The following is a 10097-nucleotide window of genomic DNA, read 5'->3' as shown; positions in this document are numbered from 1 at the left end:
GAAGGTTGCATAGTCAGGAAAGCCTGCAAAAAATTTTGTTTTTTTCGTGGTATTTCCATGTTCAAGAAAATGTTCATCAAATTTAACACTTTTGAGCTCCTCTTTTAGTTTCCTATTCCCTTCTTGTAACCTGCTGATCTCATCATAGAGCATTTTGATCTCCTATTTCAGCTTCTGGGTGTACTTTTCCTCACCCTCCTGACTGTCAGCACTTGGTTCACCATCTGATACCAAAAATTATAAATGCATCATATGACGAACAAATCAGGGGTGAATACTTCTCGTTATTGTTTTGGTGTGGAAAGGTGGGGGGGGGGGGGCGGGGGGCAGGGTGCAGCCCAATTCCAGCTCAATATGCATATATTATTTTCCAATGTCCTCTTTCACAACTGGTCTCTAAAATCCATACTGTATAATGAGACGCACCAAGTTTCCAATTTTTTACGATGCAGGAGCAACTTATCAGCTGCAACAACACTTTTGGTGGAATGTTCATGATTTTCCATGGTTCTAGTAAATATGCACATCCCCCTGACACCCTAAGGAAGGAATTTTTAAAGACTACCCCTAGCATGTTGCGTCCTTTTAATGTTATGGCTTTTGAGATCCAAATTCTTCTGGAATTTCCAGTCCCCTTCCTTGAGAAGGAGGGGGAAAGGTGGGGAGGCTACACATCCTGACCATTTTGTATTTATTTGAAGATTTGAAATACTCCTTAAAACTACCCTACAACCCCCACAACGATAACAACCGGACAAATCATAAGGACTAAACAAAACATTCGAGAGAAATTTACGTACGTGATAAATCTAGGTCATCCATGGATGATGTCACTGTTTGGATTGAAGTGTTTCCACTGCTTAGTGAAAGGTCTAGAAGTGTCTCTGCCCCTTCGAGGAGTTCTTTCTATCCTCCTTGGCTTTCTCTTTTATTTCAGACCGCCTAAGGCAACGCAGGTACCTTGCCTTTTTTTTCTGGCAGCGTTCAAAGCATCCTACCTCCATGTAACCCATGAGAAGGCTCGGAACATAATCTGGGTCATTCGGATCGTCTGTTGTTTGTTCTTCAAGACAAGAGTGTGACAAAAGTGATACAAGCCCGAAAATTTATACGCTCTACTCTTTGCTGCAATGGCAGAGTGCCGAAAGAGAAAAAAACAAAATACACAGAAAATAATGATAGATTAGCAATACCCCAAAACCAAAGTTTGTGTTATGACATTTTTCTGCTGGAAGCATTAAGAAAAATTGGAACTTACCCTACAGGCGGCCCAAACGTTGAATGAATACGATTAATACGTGACATTATGCTGTTGGCGATTGCGTTACAATTTTAGCCGTTGATAAGACAATGTATAAGAATGCTTCGAAAATTACTCTTAATGCTACGTGTAGAAAATATTTTGAATAAAATGGCTTACCTTATGTTTGCATTGCGTTATTTTGATGTCTCTGGGTTCCTAGAGGTGGTTCATTGAACATTCCCATACATTGTCTCATAAACGGCTAAAATTGTAACGCAATCGCCAACGGCATAATGTCACGTAATAATCGTATTCAACGTCTGAGCCGCCTGTACTTACCCGAGAGAAAATGAACGCTGCAAACGCGCTCGTGCTCTAAAGGCACCCATTCTTTCGGCAAATTGCATTAATCCAAGCTGATCTTTTAGGCTCCCGATCGGGAATCCTCAAAAATGTCATCCCCGATCTTTTATTAAACCGTCTTGCACAATTTATCACACAACAACTCACTGGCATTGTTCCTGAACAAAAGATATCACTGACCCATCACTCAAACTGTTGCCTTATCGCGCTCTCCAAAGCGTTCTTTTTGCCAACCACGAACCACAACAACGACACGTGACTAAGCTGGTGACGTCAGCGTGAGTATCGCTATAGATAGACGATAGACACACCTTTTGATTTGTTTATTTCCGTATACAACGCCGCTTCAAAGCATGGCTTCGTGACTGAGCAGAGAAACAGAACAAAGCGATTTTAAAATTCTTCACTGGACGATTATGTCTTCGATTGCGACCGCTGTTTTTAAAGTCACTATTGGTTTGCTTGTGAATAAAGGCAGAGATTAGGCAGCGGAGAAGCTCAAAGATGGCGATGTAACAGATCAAAAATTTCGTGGATTGATCGTCCGTGAAATCGACGGATCATGTGTATTTTGTGAACCCCTCGACCGATATATCGGTCGACATATCGACCGACACTCGACCGATATGTCGGTCGACATATCGACCGACACTCGGCCGATATACCGACCGAGATATGTCGGTCGACATATCGACCGAGATGTCGGCCGAGTGTCGGTCGATAGGTCGACCGATACATCGGTCGAGTGTCGATCGATATAGCCGCCGACACTCGGCCGACACCTTGACCATTGACTACCGGTGGAATATCCGTCGACTGTCGTATAATATAAGTCAAAAGCTTCGACTGCCAGTTTCAGATGTATAAGACATAGTTATGCGCATTTCATCCTGTTTTGGTCAACCTTAAAAATTTCTGAAGGCTTTATGTTCGGATCATTCAGCCGTTGTCAAGCAAGACACCCTAGTGAAATACTGCCAAATACACAAAATACAGTTGACAGGAAAAAGGATAAGGACGATGAAGGATAACAAGGTGCTGGAATAAAACTGATGAAAGACAAGCAAGTCTTGAATTTGCCCATGCATCGCACTAATGCTTTTGCTGGTTTTTGATTTTTACATTTCCTTGCATGGAAGAGGGGTTACTGCACGACTTAAAATTTAGGAGAGTTACGCAAGCATTTGACAAAACAATCAAGATCAAAAGATCAAAAAACGCGAATTCACGTTTAAGCAGCTTTTTCACACCGCCACAGTTGTCGTGGTATCTGGCCTTCACTGGCATAGTCATGATTTTTCTAGTATGGAACGGGGCTGGGTTTCAGCCTTGCCCTGTCATACTTGTTGTTAAATCATTCTACTAAGGCTACGCTTGTTTTCCACATGTACTGACTACTCTAACTTGTACTTCTTGGTTGGGTATATTCAAGAACATGTGATAATTGCTGGTTTTCAGTGTCACGCAATTCAAAATAGATCAAAATCAAAATCAAAACCGGTCAATAGATAAAGTCCAGAATCTGGGAAATGAAAGAAGGTGAATCAGTATGCAAAGACTCTCCCGAAAATTCTGGTCACAGCAATTTTTCTTATGCGAGATATGCGGAGAAATTTTTTACCCAAATTTATAGAGATTTGTATGGAGACGCCGTGCTGGTGCCCATCCGTATGGGCACCTACATGGCGGCCGGAAACCAACAGAAACATCTGTCACTGAGTTTTGCTACAAAAGCGTGAATTTATCCTCGAGGAACTCTAAAACATTAAAATAATACTTTTTCTAAGACATGAACTGTTCAGATAGCCAAGTTCCCCGAAATAAGTCACTTTTTTAACCATAATGACAGCTCTGTAGGCCGTCATGTAAATGCCGCGTCACGCAAAAGCTTAGAAATTCAAGCGTAGTGTATCACAAAACCAAGAACCCATTCGGAGCGAAAATTTGTATGATTATTAGTTTTCAGCTGGTCTTATACATCATTTAAGTAAAATCTCAGGAAGATCAATAGTTTTGTAGTTCGAATTTTAGTGACGTCATGTGAAAACCAGCTATTGTCCTTTTTTGGTATGTTATATTTCTTTTTCCCGGTGGTGGTACTCTCTTTTATATAGCTTATCTTTATCTCATTTTAGTAATTCCCTTCCCGTCTTCCATGCATGTTATAACGGCCGTATGTCAATCGTGTCAAGCCGTGACGTTACCTTTTTGTGCTACTTATTTGGTGTGTCATGGGTCGGGTGGGGCCAATCCTTTTCTTTTCTTTTTTTTTTTTTTCTACCAAAAAACCCTACCCTCCGGCTAAGACACGGGGAATGTTAAAAATATCCTCAGTGTGCATTTATCCGTAAGATTATTGGGCGAGAAGAAAACTGAACGTATTGGTAGTTTTTTTTACCCTGCGAGAGCATCCGGTTTTTCCTGGCTCTAGTTTTCAATTTCAGCCGCCGAGAAAAACCCGAGGAGGAGAAGCGACTACCAGAAATACATGTGCGTCTGCGGTTCGCAGGCTAAATTTTTGTAGATGGCCGTATTTTCGAACAATACTAAAACAAGTTGGCATTGACTTAGAAAAGTTTATTTGTTCTCGGTTGAAACTACAATTGTTTACGAGCATAATATTTTTAACACCTTCATTGTTTGCGAGTAACTATTTTCTGTAATTATTTTTTATTATATCACAATTATTATCTAGCAAAACAAAAATTCTACCTCTTACCATGCCAGGAGATCCCATGAGATTGCTTGCGCATGCGCATGATCAGTGCTTTGTATGCTTCGATCAGAGGAAGACGACACTGATATTTTGGCTGCAAAATAGGGATATTTTTGCCTTCAGGTCACAGTATTACAACCCCTCCTGCAGCGAAAAACACGAAGGGTCGTGGTCTAAGTACCTTGACACCTTTTTATCTCGTATTTACTTGTTGGAGTGGGCAAAAATCGACAACAGAACGACGCCGATCACAGCAAGCACATGGTGAATTCTGTGAGTTCGAAAAACTCCACTCTGTCAAATCTCGAAGAGAATCTCTTTAGTACGATGGATGAAAACACTAGTCTCTAAGTGAAACAACAACCGGACAGCAAACTGCTGAAGACCAGCTAAATGACGAGATTATTTCTGAAGCGGTCACTGGTGATGGCGCCAAAACCGCCATTGAATGCGTCACGGTCGATGTTCATCGTCGCGTTTCCCCTTCGGTGACAAAGAAGAAGGGAGAAGTCAAGGCAGCCGTTGCAGGAAAAAGACCAAAACTGGTCTTGACTCAGTCAGGAAAAACGGCAAATTAGCCAACGAATAAGAAAGGCGCCAAAGTCGGCCCCAGTACGAGTCAAGCGCAAAAAACTGTTCGCGCTGAAAAAGGCGGGAAAAGAGCATCGACATCATCAACTGCACGAACTGTTAACATGACTCAGTTGTCAGATATTTTACAATCGTCGCTTTCCACTGTTTTCTCTGGCTCAACAGAGTCAATGAAGACAGGCTTTGCCGATTTAGGAAAGCTGATACAGGACACAAGAATAACTGAAGACAAGGAGATCGGTTCTGAGTCCGAGCTCTCGGACGATGAAGTCTCTGACAAAAACGAGCCTGACGAGCCATCAGCAAAACGTCAGAAAACAGCCGACTCTAACCCGGCTATAATCGAGAAGCTCACAAAAGATCTTGCTCTCGAGGATGAGAAAGGACCAGACATCAATACACAGTTGGCAGGGCATGTGTACAAACTTCTTCGTGAAGCAAAACCAAATGAAACAAAACTAAACGAGCTCAAGAGGCAGTATGTCCCTCCAAGCAATTGTGAGGGTCTGTCTGAAACAAGAGTGAACTCTAATTTTTGGAACAACCTGGGCGAAACAGCAAGATCAAATGATCTGAAACTTCAAAAGGTCCAAAAATATCTTATGAAAGGTATGACTGCTGTTGTTACAGTCATTGATTCACTCATTAAAGACGAGTCAAACTCGTCCAAAGAGGATAACATTGGCAAATTAATTGATGCTGTTATTCTGTTAGCTAATGCTAATACTGAAGTGAATTTGCGTCGGAGAGAAAGGCTCAAGCCTGAATTACATCCAAGTTATCGGCATTTGTGCAATCCCTCTAACACATAACTCCCCAATTATTTGGGGACGACCTCCCAAAAGCTGTCAAGGACATTGCCGAAGCTAATAGGATAAGTTCCAAGATACATGGTGATAGGAGATCAGCAGACAGAAGGGACAAGAGGCAAAGATCAAGGCATTTTGCAGGCTCCAACAGCCGTACTCCTTACAGATTAAATTCTTACTATACATCAGGGTCAAAAAACTACCACCGGCCCCCTTTCCTGAACAGAAAAGAGGGAGCCAAGAAGAGGCAGCAACAGCAACAGGAGAAAACCCAGTGAAGGAACCTTTATCTAAATCACCACCTGAAAAAGATCAGGTGAGTTTAACTATATTTCAAGCTACTGTGATAGCTGGCAGAACAAAATATTTTATTCCTGCTTGGCAGGAGATCACTGCAGACAAGCGAATACTGGAGATGGTACAGGGCTGTCCCATTGAATTCATAAGTATGCCAAAGCAACTCTCCAGTGTTTATCCAATTTCACATAACCCAGTTGAACGAGAAATTATAAGCAAAGAGGTTGACAAGCTTCTAATTAAAGGGGTTATTGAAGAGACCACCCATTTAGAGGGTGAATTCATTTCTAGTATATTTGTTAGGAAAAAGAAAGACAACACTTACAGAATGATTTTAAATCTCAAAGATTTAAATTACAACATTGAAAAGAAACATTTTAAGATGGATACTTTCTTATCTGCAGTGAATCTTGTCAAGCAAAACTGCTACATAGCATCTGTTGATTTGCGGAATGCCTACCATACAATCCCAATAAGTATAAAATACGGAAAATATTTAAGATTCGAATGGCAAGGGAAACTATACCAATACACTTGCTTGCCAAATGGGTTGTCATCTGCCCCTCGATCCTTTACAAAGATCCTAAAACCAGTTTACAGCTCACTTCGCAGTAAAGGCCATGTTAATGTTGGCTACATAGACGATTCATATCTCCAACGAGATACTTATGAGGAGTGTAAACACAATGTTCAGGATAGCGTGAATCTTTTTTCTGCCTCATCCTGAAAAGTGAGCCCACTCAAATAATAACATTTCTCGGTTTTGTGATAAACTCAGTCACCATGACAATAACCCTTACCCCTGAAAAGGCTCTCAAAGTCAGCATGGCATGCAAAAAGCTGTTAGCTAAATCAGAATGCTCAATTGTAGAGGTGTCACAAGTGATACTGAGGTCTACTGGTGGCCAGTTTACCAGCTGTTCAGTATGGGCAGCTACACCACAGGCATCTTGAAACAGACAAGAACATTGCTCTTAAAATTGCTAAGGGGAATTACCAGGACATAATGTGTTTATCCCCAGCTGCCAAAGCAGATCTGGGTTGGTGGGTAGACAATGTCTTGCAGTTCAATAATCCGATTTCACATGGTAAAATCGATATGGAAATTACATGTGATGCTTCCAAAAAAGGCTGGGGAGCAGTTTGCAATAAGATTAGTACCCAAGGCCTTTGGACTACCAGAGAGCAGTCAAAACACATTAATGAGTTGGAACTTCTTGCAATCAAGTTTGCCCTGAAAGTTTTTGAATCACAATTGTCTGTGAAACATGTGAAAGTCCTTTCTGATAACACTACAGCTGTCTGTTATATAAACTCCAAAGGTGGGACTAAATCTCTATCGTGCAACGACATCACCTGTGATATTTGGTCTTGGAGCATTAATAACAACACATGGCTAACTGCCGCACACATCCCTGGGGTCCAGAATACGGATGCAGACCGAGAGAGTACAATTTTTAATGAACGCACCGAATGGCAGTTGAACCCTGAAGTTTTTAGTCAAATCCGAGACTTATGGGTTACCCCTGAAATTGATCTCTTTGCCACACGGGCGAACAGACAGCTAGCTATGTTTGCTTCATGGAAGCCAGACCCAGAGGCTACCCATAATGATGTATTCACAATTGACTGGAGCGAATACAAGTTTTATTGTTTTCCACCTTTCTCTGTTATTTCTAGATGTTTAAGGAAAGTAGAAATGGACAAAGCGGAAGGGATTCTGATTGCACCCATATGGCCAACACAAGTTTGGTGGCCCCAGATGTTGAGATTGCTGATAAGACATCCAGTTGCTCTTCCACAACAAAAAAGATGGCCTGCTACATATCAGGAGATCCTATAAAACAAGAGGAATTTCAGAATCAGCTTGTAACCTCCTTATGGCCTCCTGGAGACCTGGTACCCAAAAACAATATCAAGTTTATATCCAGAAATGGTCTAACTTTTGTGCTCAAAGGAAAATTAATCATAATCGACCAACTGTAGAGCAGGCCTTTAGCAAGTAGATGGTATCAAACGAATGCTCATTCCCTGGCAAACAAGAACTAGTTGCAGTCATCTTTCCTACATAACAGGTTACCGTAACAACAGCCTAACCTTTTAAAACACCCTTATTTTTCTTTCTTTTGTGCTTATAACCTCCTAAAAAGCTCAAAGACAGTTTTTCTACTGTAATATTGAGATCAGGACGTTAAACAAAATTTTTGCGAAGGAATTGAGAGCCATGTTAACGTTACATTGTTAAACTATAATTTATGAAAGCCAAATTAAAAAGATCGTTGCATTTTGAGATATCTTGTGAAACCCGTGGTAAGCCACAAGCGACATTTTTAAAGGTTTCAGTCAACTGTTCGGATAAGGATATTTAATCCTCACATATAGCTATTATACGGTTTATAGATATTGTCTTATTTTAGGCATGCAGAAGCTAGGACAGACCAGATAACGGGGCTCTTTTCCCTCAACTCTGGAAATAACTCTATGGAAAAAAAAATTTTCCACCGTTTGTCCCTTAGTGGATAAATTAGGCGTATTTTCATGAGGGGGGTTTGCCCTCCCAGACGGAAATTAAATCGAGCTTTCTAAATTTCATGTGATTTGGCTTTGTTTTGTCAAATAAATGGCCGCGAGAGTGACTAAAATATGCCAAAATTATGGTTTCAGTTTATGTTTTTTTTTTAGTAGACATGGCTCAACCTTGGCAATGTATATATGTAATAGTAATTAGACTGAGTGGAATGCAATTCAGAGAGCAATTAATAGCGCGAGTAATTTCAAAATCGATTTGAAATAACGAGGTCTAGAACGGGTTTTAAATTTACGCACGCGAGAAGCATAAACAATAGACTCTCCAACATTTAAACAAGCAATAACGCCGAGTCGAGGTCAGGGTGGACAAAAATACAGAAAATGTATGAAAATGTCCACCTCAACCTCGCCCTGGTGCTGTTGATCGTACCCACTGAAGTGGAATGTGGGAACGTTTATTACACGAAATGTCATATGCCCGAACTGCGATCATGCGTTCCGGCCTTATGCAGTTGACCGTCTACAGTTAAACAAATCATGTCATTCAATTAAGGTCACTTTTGTGGGAATTTTGTAATGCGAGCTAATTTAAGAGGGTTTCCCATGATAGGGAACACATCCTTTGCTGGCGCTACGGTCAGCAGACAGACTGACTTGTCATGTGATCTTTACGTCACCTGAGTGAATAATCCCCGAGTCAAATGAGCTCAAGTAATTCAATGGCGCCTTTTGAAATGTAAATTTCTGGTGCTGGAGGAACGTGTCCTGTGAACTCTATGTGACACAGGCCTTACGTGAGGCAATGAGTCGTTCAAGATAAATAACCTAAACACGGCAGACCTGGATTTGTGAAGGACTATTACGTGCACTGCTCTGCCAACATGTCAGTCACCCTTTTTGTATTGTCATTTTGCTGTTTTCATGCAAACCTTAAATATATTTCACAATTTTTTTTCTAACAGACTTATCCTGGAAGTCAAACGCTAATTGCAAGATTAACAAGTCTAGCAACGATCTCTGTCATTTCAAAAACCTATTGTCATTGCAAAGTCCAGGGCTCGACTGTAAGTGGCATAACAAGGTGAGTTGGATCTATATAGCTACCTCTCCTACTTTGCCTCAACCTGATATGGCTCCAATGTAAAGGCGTTACAGAATGGTGTTAGACATGAACTTGAGGAGAGGCGCACAAGAAATATGCTTGTAGAACTCCCGCTTGGGTGGTGAGGGTGAGCCAAATTGCTCACCCATGAAGTTGCCTTTAAAGTGATTGAAATAGCGATGTACTTGTACATTGTTCGCCATCCAATCCCATTAACATTTCTACTTTGTCCGACAACGAGGGAGCTTTATGTGAAGGTTTGATCACAGAAATTGAGGCCTTTAAAGCCCTAAAAGAATTCGCTGTAGCCAAATCTCACGGTACCGATGGCTTAACAACTGAGTTTTTAAAATTTTTCTGGCCAGAGCTAAAATCGCTGATTGTTGGAAGTTTTAACTACGCGTTCACAAACGGCTCCTTGTCGATATCCCAACGACGAGGCATAAT

At 41.1% G+C, this 10097-nt stretch overlaps 1 protein-coding gene across 1 annotated transcript; it reads left to right on the top strand.

Annotated features, from left to right (window-relative positions):
• The first annotated feature begins 4335 nt into the window (after positions 1-4335).
• On the top strand, positions 4336-8837 carry LOC145486313 (uncharacterized). Its single transcript, XM_081464952.1, has 2 exons — positions 4336-6038; positions 7700-8837. Exon 1 carries the CDS (start codon positions 5018-5020, stop codon positions 5723-5725), a length of 708 nt encoding a protein of 235 aa, XP_081321078.1. The 5' UTR covers positions 4336-5017; the 3' UTR covers positions 5726-6038; positions 7700-8837.
• The last annotated feature ends 1260 nt before the right edge of the window (positions 8838-10097 follow it).

The sequence above is a fragment of the Orbicella franksi genome, chromosome 5 (assembly GCF_964199315.1).
Source record: "Orbicella franksi chromosome 5, jaOrbFran1.1, whole genome shotgun sequence".
Taxonomy (NCBI): domain Eukaryota; kingdom Metazoa; phylum Cnidaria; class Anthozoa; order Scleractinia; family Merulinidae; genus Orbicella; species Orbicella franksi.
The sequence above is the reverse complement of the archived record's forward strand: the minus strand, read 5'-3'. Positions and strand labels throughout refer to the sequence as shown.